Raw genomic sequence first — 14,485 nt, forward strand, 5'->3', positions numbered from 1 at the left:
GCCACCCCCCCCTTGAATGGGAAAGAAAGCTCGTGGAGACAAACGCAAACTGGACAATGCGTTCAATTCGGAGGCGAGGCGAACCCACCTCGTAGGCGAGAAATTTCTTGGAGGAGGCAAAGACTTTTTGCGGTGCTGTTTGCATTTCGTGGAGTTGGCAAAAAGGCACCATCCGATAATTGCAAGAGTCTAGCCACAAGCTGTTATGCATTCTTTTGCTACTATATATAATAATGCACTTTTTTTGCCGCTTTGCTTTTTATAAACTAGACCATACACTTTATTCGCTCGTCGAACTCGGGGCCTCCAAGCATCGATCAAGGTGGGGGTTTTGCCCGAATCACGTACCTACACCTATGTTCCTAGCAATTGATCTTCGAGAGCTCGCATGTCGGCAGATCTGCAGTCGATAGACATCAAGGACGTTGCTTCTCATGACATAGTAAAGTTGCCCTACAAGCATAAATTCTTACATAGAAAATCATCCGCCCCAGGACCAGGGTCCCCTCAATGGATGAAAAAAGTAAAAAAAGTGCAGGGCGAGTAGTCCTCGACCCCCGTCTTTTTATCCACCAGCGTCTTGACGTAGGCCTCCCCCACGACCTGATACCCCCCCGAGAACCGAGTCTCGGCCGTCAACCCGCTGGCGTACCTCTGCGACCTCAGCTCCTGTTCCACAGCCTCCCTGTGGGCCTTTTCCTCGGCCGTGCCGTCGTACGGTCGCAGGATGACAAAGGTGTCCATGCCCTCCATGAAGCAGACGTGGTCTCCCTTTCTCGCCTGCGGGTGCGCCATGCCGACGCGGCCCCTGGCCGTGGTCATGAGCCTCATGCCGGACTTGAGCACGGCCTCGGCCTCGCCCATCCAGCGGTCGGCCCGCTGCTCAAACAACAGCTGCCTGGCGGCGGTGCGCGACTGCGTGCGCACGCGGTTGATGAGCCCCTTGTAGCCGCCGTGGTGCATGTCCAGCCAGCGGCCCAGCTCGACGCTGCCGACCACAAAGTCGCGGTTCGCCTCCAGCCACCGGCCCAGCGCCGCGTGCTTGGTCCGCAGCAGCGGGAGCAGCCCGCGGTCCTCGAGCCAGCAGCTGCTGAGCACGTCGGCGCAGTCGCGCCCCGCCACCTCGCGCGTCCAGTCCAGCAGCTGGTGCAGCGACTGCTGGATGGCCTCGGCCGTCGCCAGCACCCCCGGGTAGCACGTCGTCGGGTTGTCGGGCTGCACCATGCCCATGTGTTCGCCGTCCATGGGCTTGCCGTCCGCGCTGAGCGTGCCCGACAGGCCGTCTATGATGTCGTACAGCCGGCCCGAGCACGATAGCATGCCGTTCTTGGTCAGGATTCTATACCCGCCTTCGGAAATGGTGTTGAAGAGCTGAATGTTGGGATCGCGTAGCTTGTTGCCCGGTGTCAGGGCCATTTTGTGTGCATATGGTCGGTCGACGTCGGCGAGGTCGGCCCAGTCGGGCACCCACGAGGGGAGTCCGGCAGTCTTCTTCTTTCCTGATCGGGGCTGGAGACATATCAGATCGATGTTGCCGCTGGCATCGATCATGCTTGTTGCCAAAGAGGTAAAGACCTCTGCGACTGGGAGTGCATACTGGCAATCAAGTGAGGTTAGCTATTTGTTCGGGGGGCGAACAAAGGGTCTAGAGTGCAAAAAGTAAGTAGCTTTGGCGACAACAAACACGATAAAATACTCACGTTCGGAACCGGCACCAGAATAGAACCGTCCATGGTGATTCCCAGCAACGCATAGATGTGGTCTCTCGGGTCCGTAGCCTTGGAAGAACCACAATCCAGCATCGCCTTCAACAATGCTTTGGGCTGGCCACCTGCAATCGCCTTTCTCCAACCCCAAAAGTCAAACATTTCGCCCGTCCGTCTCGGCGCGCGGCTAAAGTCGACGCCTACCGTGGGGTCAAACATTGGGTTCAACCCCTTGTCCGGCCCTCCCCAAAACGCCATCTCCAGCTTCTTCCAGCTGATGGTCTCGGATCCGCACATGATGTCGATCTCCCGGGACACTGTGATCTCCTGGATGATCCACATGCGCCGCCAGTACTCGCGGTCAAACAGTTGGTCAAAGGCCAGCCACGCATCGGCGTACAGGCCTTGGTCACCCATTGTCGTTTGCTGGTGCTGCTGATGCCGATGCTGCTGCCGCTGCTCGTCGTCGCCGTCAACCTCCCTCACCTCGGGCAGATACCTCCCCTTGACGGCCTCCCGGTAGCACCTCTTCTGCCCCATGCCAAAGTCCCCCGGCGCGGACAGCACATTGAGCAGGTGCATGGCCAGGTTGCTGGTGTCGGACTCTGGCCCCAGCCACACGACCGTCTTGGCGGCGCGGGCGTAGATGGACCGCATCTGCAGCACCTGCTGCGACCGCTCCTCCCGGTCCTCCTGGTTGATGCACACGGCGTCGATCCACAGCCGCCGGTGGCCCTTGCTGCGCAGCTGCCGCAGCGCCGCGTGCAGGTTCGGCGTCGCCCGGAACCGCCGCCCGTCCACCGCGATCGTCCTCGCCTCGCCCTCCACCCCGCCCCACATGTAGCTCAGCGCCGTGTAGCCCTCGACCGCCGGCGCGAGCAGGCTGACCGTCTCGAGCTCGCAGCGGATCGGGGCGCTGGCGTCGCCGCTCCCCCCGCTCTCCCCCGCCGCCAGGAGAGTCAGCACGCGGATCTGGCAGTCCGCCGCGCTGAGGGGCTCGTACGCCACCGGGTCCGCCGAGGTTATCAGCGGGTCGGCCGCCCAGTCGTGCGGGGCCTCGTGCAGGGTGCGCTCGTAGCCTGGCATGACGAGCTGGATGAAGGGGTTGGTCGGCTCGGTTCGGAGGTCCTGCGCCGTCGGGACGCTCGTGACGTCGTCGTCCGGGAAGCGCCCAAAGGTCCCGTCGGCTATGCTCTGCCTGAGCTCCTTGCGCATGTCGCGCAGCTCCTTGATGCTTCGCAGTATAGAAGACATTTTGACGCTTGTGTGTGGGCTTTTAGTAGGGATGAGCAGGACTTGTTTTTGGGAAACAGCGTCGCTAGACGCGATAGCCTCCCGCGTGTGTGTGCACCCTTTCTTCCCACGGCGATACCCACGTTGAGGATGCCCGCGAAACAAATGAACAGAAAATCCCGTCGTGTCTTGGGGGAAGCTTCACAAGTTCCCCCTCATTTTTGTTCATCAAGCTGAAAAAAACTGCGCACCAGAGCTGAGAGGAAGAACAAGTTCTGACTGGACTGCGGTGCGGCTGAACGCCATCCCGTGGTCTGAGCCCAATGTTCGGGTCGGGCCTGGTAAGAAAAAATACACGCCACCATCGACCATTGAGGGGCTTGCCCCGAGGGCGCAATGAAGAAATTTGTTTTATGGTTTGGTATCAAGCCTTATGGGGTTGGGCGCAAAATAAATGTTGGTGGAAATGGAATTTGCCAGAGATGCACCCCGCGTTTTGGCTGCAGAGAACGACGTCAATTTACACGGGCGCAAAGCCGGTTAGATGGATGTTAGCATGCTTGGCCAATCCATGGTGCAGGTAGTTGGAATTAAGCTGGTGAGAAGGATCCGTTAGTATCCATCAGAGTATGAAACTACCTTATTCTAGCGTGTAACAAAAAGTTGGTGCAAACATCTGAATAAAACCAGCCCAGGGGTGCATAAAACAAAAGCAAGGTACCTTCCAAGCTACTGTTTACAAATTTGTGGTGATCTACAAAATTGTTTAACTAGACCGCAGATCATGCAACTCTTGGTTGGGCGTAGAGATTGACAGAACTGACGGTCTGTGTTGAACGATTGAAGTAGACGAACTATGGGGCTGCTGATCAAACATGATGCCCTCGCACTTGGACGCTGATGGCGGACTGCTAAAGAAATCCATACCGAATTAGGCAATTTGTTTGTTCACTCGACATCATGTTACACACCAAAGTTTATAAAGACATTGACTGTTCATTCCGTCAATTATTATATACAAAAGGTCTCTATAACCGACCAATCTAAATCGCTAAGTCATAAAATGCATTTTTTGACGATCCGAGATGCCATGATGCAAGGGAAACAATCAAAACATAACCCATTAAATCCTTCCGTCAACTCGCCCACTCGGCCAGTTTACTCCTGGCTGTAGACGCAAGCACCAGGGTCGGCGGCGGGGACGACGCGGGCCGAGATGCCGAGGCAGTCGTCGCTGCCGCCGCCACCGGCGCGGATGCTGTACGACTGGTTGAAGCTGGGGCAGGCGACGAAGCCAAAGTCGGCGACGCGGAGGTTGCCGTCGGCGTCGATGGTGAAGGGCCCGCGCTGGGCGTTGCGCGGCAGGCCCTGGTCGCCGGTGGTGTACTGGATGACGCCCTGGCCCATGCCCGACAGGTCCGTGAAGATCTGCTGCGTCTCGCAACCGTCGGGCCCGTACAGGTACAGGCCCTTGTCCTTGATGTAAAAGGTGGCCAGGTTGTTGGAGATGTCGTTGCCGCCCGTGCAGTTGGCGCCCTGCTCCGGGAGCTTGACCAGCAGGCCGCGGTGCGCCGCCTGGAAGTAGGCAAAGTGCACGGGCGACGCCGACCGCAGCGACAAGAGGTTGAACTTGGTGCCGTCGGGGATGGCGCTGGAGTTGCTGGAGGCGGGGAGGGCGGCGGCCGTGGCGGCCAGGACGGAGAGGACGGATGCGACGGTGAACTGCATTATGGCGGTTGTGGGTTGGTGTGGTATTAAAATTATAGATGAGATGGTTTTGTAAGTGGTAGAGTGTGTTTTGGTTGTCAAGAGAGAGACGGTTGTTGGGATGACTATTAGATCGGATGAACCAGGTTGATCGATGGGATGAGGATGAGGATGAGGATAAAGAATTCAACCAAGATTATCGAAGAGATGCCATCTCTTAAATATCCAATTCCTTGTCCTGTGCACTGCCGGAGAAACAAACCCCTATAACAACACTCCCGCAATGAATCGGATTCCACCGGCTGCAATGCCTGTTAGGAGAAGAGCGGAGACAAACTGACATCATGCTGCCGGTAATACGAGGCCCTGCAGGTTCGGGCTGCGGAATCGCGGCTATGGAGACGCCAAGGTGGCGCCAATCACGGCCTGTCAAGTGCCCCCGGGGGCCCGCCGGTCAACGTTGCATTCAGATCGCTGGGGCCGCTATTTTCAGAGGTTACCGAGGGGCTCTTTAGGGGACTGAGGGGGGGTTTTTCTTGCCACTGGGCTGGGCGGGCTGTGCTGTGTAGCTAGCTACGCAGGTAACTAGCAAGCCTAGCAACCTAGTTTGGTCAAGTGCTTGTTTAGGTCGAGAAACACGACTATTTTTGCATTTTAAAAAGTGCCGTCGGATGTTGAGGCTGGCCGTAGTTTACGGGATTCAAGGAATGAATGCGGCTGGTATCAATTGACTCTACGTACTGCATGCATGTCCGTTTGCCGACAGCTCCATCTGTCGTTCTTTACCAGACTTGGATACCTTGGCTTGCCGTGAATTTCTACAATCTACCGCCATCGTTACTCGTTGGGGCAACACCGCAGCACAGCCCAGCAAACCCAATTAATTTGTCTGAAATTGGGAAGGGCAGTTTTTGCCAAGCTCTACATGCAAGATCCTCCCAGGAAAACCAACCCAGTGCAGCCAACGTGCTCCACACGTGCGCAAAAAAAAAAAAAAAAAAAAAAAAACGCGACGGCCCTCTTACCGTCTGGTTGCCAGGGGTCTTTGTCCTGCTACGGCTTGTTGGGGTATTTTCCGTCCAGTTCTCTTCCACGTCAGCGTGTGGATCTGGCAGGCTGATCGGTTCCCTCTTTCCGACGTCAGGTACTACTGTATCGTCATCCACGTGACTTTTTCGCTACCCTCGTGGCCAAATCTCGTATCCGAGCGACCATGTCGGTTCTTTTGGTTTCGGTTGGGTTACCAAACAAGGCTAGAGATTTACCGTGGTAGAAAGGGACGTTGCCACAATTGGCTCCTTTTCCAAACCCAAAAGTTGCATGCGATTCAATTTTGCCGGTCTTGTTGTGTAATACTATCTACGTCGACACAGTAAAAAGCAACTCTTGTTAATAAAAAGCATACAAAACAAACAGGTTACCATTATGTAAATCAAGCATCATATTATATACTTATTAGCACAGCCAATCAATCGTACGACTGGCGCGTGCTCATCAGCTGTTGAACCACGCGTCGGGAACTCTCTACCGGTAAGCGCCAATACTGCCACACTGCTCCTGCACTCAATTCCTCTTGCGACGCAGCGAACCCTTGTTTCGAGGTCTGGTTGCAGTCTTCTCTAGTTTCTTCCCACCCGAGGTACGCAATCGTGGTTTGCGTGACGCACCGGGGCGAGCCGTGGCAGCCATCTTGTTCGGGGTCAGCAGCCCCTTTTTGCCAGTGTCGGCCCCACCCGGATTACCCACGGGGCAGAACGTCAGCTTCTTCTTGGGAGCGCCGGGCCATGGCCAACCCGCCGCCGGCCGCTGTTTTTTTTTTTCTTCTCCGAACGCCGGTCCCTCCCGAGGCCAAAGGAACCCCCTTGCTCCGCCCCGACTTTGCCTTTGCAGCGCAAGTTTTGGGGCCGGGGGCAACACAAGCTGATTTTTAACATGCGGCCTTGTCCCGCTTTTGACGGCTGCCGCCAATGTCACTGCTGGCGCTGCTGCTCGGCTCTTCGCTGGGTGCTCAATCCCGAATCGGAGCTACCAGCCGCCGCGTCGTCGCCGAGATCTACCCGCTGGTTAGGGGCAGTCGTCGCTATCGACCAGACAAAATTGGCTTTGGCCACCGCGTGGTACTGATAGCCGTCATTTATGCACTGTGTGTCGGCCCTGCAGTAGTCGAGTCGACTGCGATTCATTTTGGTAAGCAATAGTGGGCTCAGCCCTAGGGGGTTACTGAAGGGGCCGAAGCACAACTCACGTCTGCGCAAGGACTTGGTCAACGTCGAGGAGCCTGAAAGCAAACGTATGGTCCGATCCAAGGGGTGTTGTTCTACGGACTTTGGCTTTTTGGACTATTTCCGTTGCCTGATGCGTTAGCAAGGATGAATCTCTTTCCAATGTCCCTCACTCTAAGCTAGGTACGAATGGCGGGTAGTGGGGTTGCTTATCGAGTGTATCGCGGGTATCGGTGACGACGTATGACGACTAGGCTAGTTCTAGTTGGCGACTGGACCAATTCTATTATCTAACCCCACTGGTCCGTCCTATAATATTCATTTCTTCGTCATCTCGTCTCCCAGGTCTCACATGGTGCACTCCTCAATGGCAATTCCAGCTTCAAGCTCCTCGACCATCTCGCCCGACGCCTTCTCGCTGATTATGAACGTAGACACCACAGGGAACACGCCGGGAATCCGAGCAAAGGCACTGGCGTCGATCACTCTCAAGCCGGCAACCCCCCGCACCCGAAACTTGGAATCCAGCACCGCCAAAGGGTCGTCGTCGGCTCCGATCCTGTTGGTGCTGGTCGGGTGGTGGCCAAAGGTCTGCTTGTGGAGCCACGCCTCGTCGCTCTCGCCGCAGTATCCATCCTCGTCGGCGCCGGCGGGACACGGCGGCTCGATGGTGGTGATGCCGATGCGTTTGTAGACGGTCCGGATCCACGCAATGGTGTCCTTCATGGCCTCGAGGTCCGGCCCCGACCCCTCGGCGTAGTGGTTGAAATTGATCTCGGGCGGGTCCCGAGGGTCCGCGCTGCGCAGCTTCACCCAGCCTTTGTCGTTGACCGAGCTCCCCTTGACCATGCTGACGCCGTAGACGTTGCTGGGCTCCGGCGGCAGGTCCCCGACCCTGTTCTCCGAGGGCCAAAAGCCGCGGAAGAGGAACCCGGACCCGCCCATCAGGAACATGTCCCCGCTCGCCGTGGGCCGGGTGCTTGGACTTGACCATGGCCACGCCCGCCGTGCCCGTGCCCGCGCTGCCCGAGCCCACGATCGGCATCTCCTGGTTGTCCATGAGGTTCTGCCCCACGCCGGGCACGTCGGCCACGACGCTGATGTTGAACGACTCGAGGTGCGCGCGGGGCCCGACGCCGCTGAGCATGAGGATCTGCGGCGAGTTGAAGGCGCCGCCGGACACGATGACCTCGCGCCTGGCCATGACGGTCTTTTTGGTGCCGGCGCTGCTGCCGCTGTGGCGAAAGTCGGCCCGGTACACGGACGCGCCCTCGAGGTACTCGACGCCCACGGCGCGCGGCTTGTTGTTGTTGTTGTTGTTGTTGCCGCCGCAGCCCCCCGCAGTGTCGAACAGCACCCTGGTGGCGAGCGAGTTGACGGACACGGTCAGGTTGGAGCCGGGCCGGCGCGCCTCCTCCTGGATGTAGTCGCGCGAGCTGTACCTGGTGCCGTTGGCGTACTGGTGGCTGACCAGCCCGTAGATGCTCTGGGTCTGGTCGCGGTCGGCGGCGGGCTCGTTGGGGTCGCGCGTCAGCAGCTCCGTCATGTTCTGCGTCAGGCCGAGGTCCTGCGCGTACACCTCCATGACCCGGTTGCCCGCCAGCGGCCCGAGGCGCGCCTGCTGCCTGGTGCCCATCTGCGTCTGGAAGTAGCCGTCGAAGCCGTGGCCCGGTGCGCCGCGGGTCAGGTAGTTGTTTTTTTCCATCCTCTCAAACACCTTGCGCATGTTGTCGGCCCTGATTGTGTTTTTGTGAGTTTTTTCGTTGGTCTCCAAAACAAAAAAAATTTACTTGGATTGCCCACAGCTCTTCACTCACCTCCAAGTGTCGTCTCCCGTGACGTTGGCGTGGTAGTCCCAGTCCCCATCGCTGGGCAGCCACGCGGCCATGGCGTTGATCATGCTGCTGCCGCCCAGCGTCGCCCCGCGCGGGTAGTACACGCCCAGCAGCTCCGAGCCCGCCGGCGCCCCGGTCTGCCCGACCCAGTACTTGCCCTCGGGCGTCTTCCAGGTCAGGTGGCTGTACTGTTCGTTGCGCGGGTCGCCCTCGGGGTAGTGGCGGACGAAAAAGTCCCACGTGACGGTCGGCGAGTAGGTCCCGAATCCGCCCGCCGCGCTGGCGTCGCCCGCCTCGAGCAGGAACACCGAGTAGCCCGCCTTGGCGAGGTTCGTCGCCACCACGCCGCCGCCCGGTCCGCTGCCGACCACCACGTAGTCGTAGGTCGCTGCGTCCGAGGCCTGGGATGCGCTCAGGGCTAGGAGGGAAAGGGCCGAGATGCCCTGGAGCAGGGCCTTGTAGCCTGTGGTGGGCAGCATCTTTTTGGTGATCGGATGGAAGCGATCAGGGACCAAAAAGTTAGACTTTTCTTTTCTTTACTTTATTGCTGGTCCACTCGCTGTCCTCTCGAGTCGATTGGACAATGCCAGCTTAAAACAGGCTTGCTAGGTAAATGGACGATAGTAGAACCCCTCTCGGTAAATATACTTTCCAGGTATCCCCTTGCCGGAATTCTGCAGGTCAACACCTGCCGGCATACTCGGCAACGGAGGGTACCAAGGCCTTCACCCGAAGCCGCATCTTGGCGTAGCGGGGGAACCCCCAATCGTTCTACATAGCAGGAGATCGGTACCGAGTCATATACCTGGGTATGCAACCTTCCATGGCTTACTGTTTCTTGGGCAACCAATAGGCTCTTGATTCGAACCACAGGAATTTAATTTTGTTGGTTGTTAATTACAGGGCAATGAAATAAAGATTTCGGTCCGCCGAATTGTCCGCCTGCCAAGACGGTTAAGTGTCTTGGTGTTTATATATTGTGGCCTGGACTTTGGAGTTTAAGGTATAGCTCGTGGCTATATGTATGGAGTTTATTGAACGGTTTTTATTGTTCCTCCTTTTGCACGGCATCCAGAGGAACGATTTGCCGGTAATATCAACTGAGTGATAAGTACGAAGTACGGTGCACAGCCCGCAGACGAAAAGGGAAATAATTCAAGACTGCATCATGATGATAATAATAACAAGGATAGAAAAATGATGGAAAGCATTGAAAAAAAGAAAAAAAAGCACCCGATGTCAATTATCCCACCGCCTACCGGTGCGTATTCCGAATGTGCCTAGTCAAGTTGTCGCTCCGCGTGAAATCGTCACCACAATGCGGGCACACGTGCTCCCCATCCACCAGTCCCTTCCTTTCGGCCCAGGCGCGGTGGTGGGCAAGGACGTGCCGCTTCATGTCGCCCTGCCCCGCCGTCCTGCGGTCGCACTGAGGCGTGATGGGGCTGAACATGAACGGGCAGACGACGGGCTTGACGTGGACCCTGAGGTGCTTCCTGCGCGCGTGTGAACATGGTTAGAATGCTGGTTTCGTGTTTGCGTATTATTTGGAAGAACAAAAAAAACCAGGGAGGGGTTAGAGGAGATTTCTTCTTTTTTGAAAGAGCTGCCTCCTTGGTGCATACTTGAGAAGCGATCTGTTTTCGCACGACTCAGTGCAGTCGCCGGATCCGGTCTGGGTGTCTTGGCAGTGGTACCTCCTGTCACGGCGCGGACGCAGGCCCTCGAGGGACTCGAGGGCATTCTCGTGAAAATGGCCACGGTAAGTAGGCCATAGGTGGTCTTCATGGCCGGCCTCGGCTGGGTGCGAGGCTCCGGCGTTGGGGGAGTACTGCTGATCGGCGCTCTAAAGAGGCTGACCAGTGGCGTCGTACTGCACCGGACCTTGCTGCGCGTCGTGGTAGGTGTAGCCGGACATCTGGTACTCGCTGCCTTGCACATACCACTCGGCATTGGGATCCTGAGTGCCAGAGCTGTCGTTGTAGTAAGTATTGTTGTACGACATTGGATGCAAGTCTAATGGGCAATAGGTGGTGGGATTGATGAACCAGGGAAGGTGGTTTGCTAGACTAATGCCTAAGGATGGAATTTAGTTCTAGATGTTGCCACACGCATTTATTTATAGGCAAGACAGACAGCGGATCGATCTTTGAGCCTCATAATCCATCTCGAAATCCAACGCATCATTTAGTCAGAATAGGCAACCGTCAGGCAGCCGCGGACTCGTCTTGGAAGTTCCATGAGTTTCCGTGGTTCGCAAGGTATCGAGGGACTTTTGGTCTCTTAGTACTCCAAAGCAGTCAATTGACGAATTCGAGTACCTCTCTAGCAAGTGATGCTTGGATGCAGTGGTGTTGGCAATGGAATGTTCTCGCAAAAAGGCTGAGCTCCGGCAGGCACAATTGTTGGAACCGCCTTGGGAGACAGCGCGCGCGCATACACAACCACCCTACCCAAGCGACCAATAATTTGCTGGCAGCGTATGACTCCAAAACACCCAGCCTTGCCTGCCCCGTCTCAAGTTTTTCTACTATTCGTTAGGCGTCAACGCGTCCAAAGCTGCAGCAGGTGGGTGTGAGTGGTAGGCCTCTGCTAAATAGGACCAACGCGTTGCATTGGCTGCAGGAAACTGGGAACAAGCTAAAAAAAAACCGCGTTTGGAAATGACGCGAGCTCCCCCCCACGCAGTTGCGCGGGACAGGTTCTTCGCTGCCGCTCACAGCCTTTCCGAAATGAGGGGGGCGGCCGCGGATTCTGGCCCCGTACGCACTTGAGCAAACGACGGCCAACCAAGAACGGGACCAAGGCATGGCGGGGCCGCGACCGTTCGAAATGCCTTGTCGGAGGGCCCCTCAGCGGTTCTTGATTGATTATCCGAGTTGCTCAGTTGGCCATTCTTTTGTGACGTGCTTCAGCCTCGATATAGAACTTTTGCAGTTTTGAGCAAGTGGACCGATTGCTTGATTGAGTTGACAAGTACTCCAGGTCCCAAGGTAGGTACATGGATGTGTATGCTTGATTACCGCAAAGATACGAGTCCAAATACTTGACAACGCTTGAATTCTTGGGTGATATTGTGTGCGCTGCAGAGCCTCCTAGTCTGGTATTGCATTGCTCAAAATCGCAGCCACCAACAAACCGAGAGCCCCTGTGCCAAACGAGCAGCACCTCAGGGGCTATGCTGGATTCTGTGTGTAGTTTCTAACAGAGCTTGCATCCTTGACGAGATTGTCCCATTGCCTATATAAACTACCATAGAACTACCCTAGATTGCTGCTCTAAACAGGCCGAATTCGATGCAAGTCGGGCCAATCTTATACTCCATCTGTACTCAATACCCTATCCCTCATCAACACTCACCATGGTCCGATCAAAGGCTAACAAAAGCTCCCAAGCTCTTCGGGGTAGACGCGAGCCAAGCAAGAATGATTACTTCAAGTTTCTTCGTCGCTTCTATGAGCCCATGAACCTCGTCTACGCTCTTGGCAAGACCAGGGGCGAACACACCAGAACCTCTCAGGACGATGGGACAGACCAGTTCAAGCGGCGGCAGTCCCTCAATGACCTGGCTTACATCTGCGACTTTTGGAAGGGCGGAGACACCACGACTGCCATCGCTGTCGAGGATTGCGCCGACCAATACATATTTTGGTTTGCTCTCAACGCCACAGGGGCCGTCGCTGACCGTGTCGAGAGGTTTCTCGGCACGAGTCTGAGTATCATCCAACAAAGTCTTGTGCATGAGACGGATGCTGCCAGAGAGCAGTCGATTCAAAGACTCACCGCTCATTGTATGCAAGCGGCGAATGATCGGGTCAGCACCGAACTCCGTTATCTTAGGCGCAACATCAAATTATGCACACCTAGGCTTCAGGGCGGAACTGAACAAGGTATGATACACTCACTACTCCTATTGCCTCTTTTCATTACTCCAGTAACTAATGACCAAGAGTAATCTTTTAGATCAACGTCTTTTGGATTGGATGCTCGTCTTTCAAGATGCCGAGCTAGACAACATGGGAGTATGCTCCCTCGCATACAGCCACAGACATGACCATAACATGGCAGTTCTGAGAGCAAAAGGACTACAGGATAGGCCCAACGCCAACATTACAGACGACTCCATGTCCCCCTACTCTGGCGTCCAGCACTACATTGGACGGCTGGCCGACCACATACGGCGCCCGAAGCGGCTGGTCCAGCACGCGGCCTGCCTCCAGGAGATCTGGGACAATCCTTTTACGATCCGCCAGGCGCCAGCCATCCCCGGGGTCCTGGTGCCGGCACCAGACGCGGACACGACGCTCGACAAGATCGCCAAGCGGATGCTGCCGACCGACGACCGCAGGCTGGGCGAGTACCAAGCCGCCCTCCAGGAGCTCGACATGCGCCACGCGGTGCTCGGGCGGATGGCGAGGCAGTACAACGGCAGGCCCCGCCGCGTGCACGCCGAGATCCTGGTGCTGGAGCACTTTTGGGCCGCGCGCCGGCTCTTCGCCCTCGGCGAGCGCTTCATCGGCTGCAGCAAGCCCGCCTGCTACTGCTGCCGGCGGTACATCGAGGGCCACCCCATCGGCTGCTTCGTCCCGGACTCGCACGAGAACATCTACCCCGGCTGGAGCCCGCCGCTGCTCGGCGCAGACGACCCGGGGTTCGTCGACAAGCGGAGGGTCCTGCAGGGCGTCATCGACGCGCTTCGCGCTTCCGCCCTGGAGCAGATCTCGCAGCTGAGTGGGCGCGCCGCGCGCTGCCACCCGGATTCTGTCACGGGCATCACCAGATCCGTGGCTGGTGGGGGAAGTGTTGCCGGTGGCGGACGCACGCATTTTGTTTCCGTGGGGGCCCTCCAGCCTCCCACTGCTGCTGGGTTGGCTGGTGCAGCTTCGCCGATGCTGGCCTTCTCTGAAGATGACACGGAGCCCGACTCTGACGCCTTTGCCAGGCTTGACCTCTCATCTTTGCCGGACAGCAGCAGCCTCGGGTCTCCGGCGACCAGCATCTCGTCTGCTCCTTCTTCTCCAAGCTTGTATGAGCTTGAGGGGGAGTCTGACGACGACTCCGACAACGGGGGAGGCGTGTTGCTCTATGGGCCTGGATCCCGACACTAACGGCCTGTCTCCTTTCCTTGCACGTTCCTTGCCGAGTTGCTCCCTTTTCCTTGAATCATCCTTCCTTGCCATCTCCTTCATTTCCTTTGTCTCTGCTACTCCAATTCTCTTACACTTTTTTTGCGCCTCCTGGAACGGACAACGCGGACGCCAACCAGATACCCCTAGCTGGGTGGCAAAGTAGCGTTTCCGATTCTTCATGATCTACAGTATGGGACTTTTCCCATCAGACAAAGTACACAGAGCGGGCTCAGCGTGCCGGCCGAGACGACATGTTATCTTTTTTTGCCTCCCCGGCGGAGAGGGCTCTTTGTGCAGATTCATTTTCCCGATTTTCTTCACGTCACACGCAAACAGTACGGGTGCGGAACGGGACTGCAACAAAAGATTTCGGGATAAAACCCCATGGCTTGTTTGTCTCGTAAGAGATGGAGCGTGTACTTGCATTTGCTCCGAAACGTGGGGAACTTTGGTGTCACCTGCAGTCCCTATACACTCTATGTTTTTGTGAGACATTTACTCTCAGCTGAATACTTTACTATCAAATAATCTCATACGGTGCATCAGAGAGCCTCATGACGTGCAGCCACCTCACTCCTTAAAACATCCAGAATGTTGTTTCGGGAGTGGAAGACTTGGCGCTTTCGAATTCAAGTCGGCCACTTATATTACCC

The 14,485-nt window shown here is 56.6% G+C and overlaps 5 protein-coding genes across 6 annotated transcripts; 1 reads left to right on the forward strand and 4 right to left on the reverse strand.

The window, feature by feature from the left end:
* Window positions 1–189: 189 nt before the first annotated feature.
* Window positions 190–3,617, reverse strand: MGG_00082 (uncharacterized protein). The gene is made up of 2 exons (XM_003719008.1): window positions 1,701–3,617; window positions 190–1,596 (listed from the first exon to the last, which is right to left on the reverse strand). The coding sequence occupies exons 1-2, from the start codon at window positions 2,958–2,960 to the stop codon at window positions 508–510; spliced, it is 2,349 nt and encodes a 782-aa protein (XP_003719056.1). The 5' UTR covers window positions 2,961–3,617; the 3' UTR covers window positions 190–507.
* A 304-nt stretch (window positions 3,618–3,921) lies between these two features.
* On the reverse strand, window positions 3,922–4,938 carry MGG_00081 (uncharacterized protein). Its single transcript, XM_003719009.1, has one exon. It carries the CDS (start codon window positions 4,665–4,667, stop codon window positions 4,098–4,100), a length of 570 nt encoding a protein of 189 aa, XP_003719057.1. The 5' UTR covers window positions 4,668–4,938; the 3' UTR covers window positions 3,922–4,097.
* Window positions 4,939–6,616: 1,678 nt separating this feature from the next.
* Window positions 6,617–9,263, reverse strand: MGG_11676 (choline dehydrogenase; the record flags this gene model as incomplete). Its single annotated transcript, XM_003719010.1, has 5 exons — window positions 8,686–9,263; window positions 7,800–8,604; window positions 7,221–7,768; window positions 6,892–6,924; window positions 6,617–6,818 (listed from the first exon to the last, which is right to left on the reverse strand). The coding sequence occupies exons 1-5, from the start codon at window positions 9,180–9,182 to the stop codon at window positions 6,617–6,619; spliced, it is 2,085 nt and encodes a 694-aa protein (XP_003719058.1). The 5' UTR covers window positions 9,183–9,263.
* Window positions 9,264–9,958: 695 nt separating this feature from the next.
* MGG_00080 (uncharacterized protein) lies at window positions 9,959–10,708 on the reverse strand (the record flags this gene model as incomplete). Its single annotated transcript, XM_003719011.1, has 3 exons — window positions 9,959–10,195; window positions 10,270–10,591; window positions 10,647–10,708. The coding sequence occupies 3 exons, from the start codon at window positions 10,706–10,708 to the stop codon at window positions 9,959–9,961; spliced, it is 621 nt and encodes a 206-aa protein (XP_003719059.1).
* Window positions 10,709–11,639: 931 nt separating this feature from the next.
* On the forward strand, window positions 11,640–13,945 carry MGG_00079 (the record flags this gene model as incomplete). 2 transcript variants are annotated; one of them, XM_003719012.1, is made up of 3 exons in its annotated part: window positions 11,640–12,030; window positions 12,099–12,593; window positions 12,667–13,811. In XM_003719012.1, exons 1-3 carry the CDS (start codon window positions 12,000–12,002, stop codon window positions 13,809–13,811), a joined length of 1,671 nt encoding a protein of 556 aa, XP_003719060.1. In that variant the 5' UTR covers window positions 11,640–11,999. The 2 variants fall into 2 exon arrangements, with proteins under 2 accessions (XP_003719060.1, XP_003719061.1); XM_003719013.1 differs by having other exon boundaries at window positions 12,007–12,593; window positions 12,667–13,945.
* Between the last annotated feature and the right edge of the window lie 540 nt (window positions 13,946–14,485).

This window comes from Pyricularia oryzae, chromosome 5, assembly GCF_000002495.2.
Source record: "Pyricularia oryzae 70-15 chromosome 5, whole genome shotgun sequence".
Classification (NCBI taxonomy): Eukaryota; Fungi; Ascomycota; class Sordariomycetes; order Magnaporthales; family Pyriculariaceae; genus Pyricularia; species Pyricularia oryzae.

Bases quoted from the DNA above. Each gene is read 5' to 3' on its own strand.
- MGG_00082 (XM_003719008.1), bottom strand. From the start codon at position 2,960: ATGTCTTCTATACTGCGAAGCATCAAGGAGCTGCGCGACATGCGCAAG. The intron at 1,597-1,700 runs GTGAGTATTTTA...CTTGATTGCCAG, and splicing joins TTCTGGTGCCGGTTCCGAAC to TATGCACTCCCAGTCGCAGA.
- MGG_00081 (XM_003719009.1), bottom strand. From the start codon at position 4,667: ATGCAGTTCACCGTCGCATCCGTCCTCTCCGTCCTGGCCGCCACGGCC.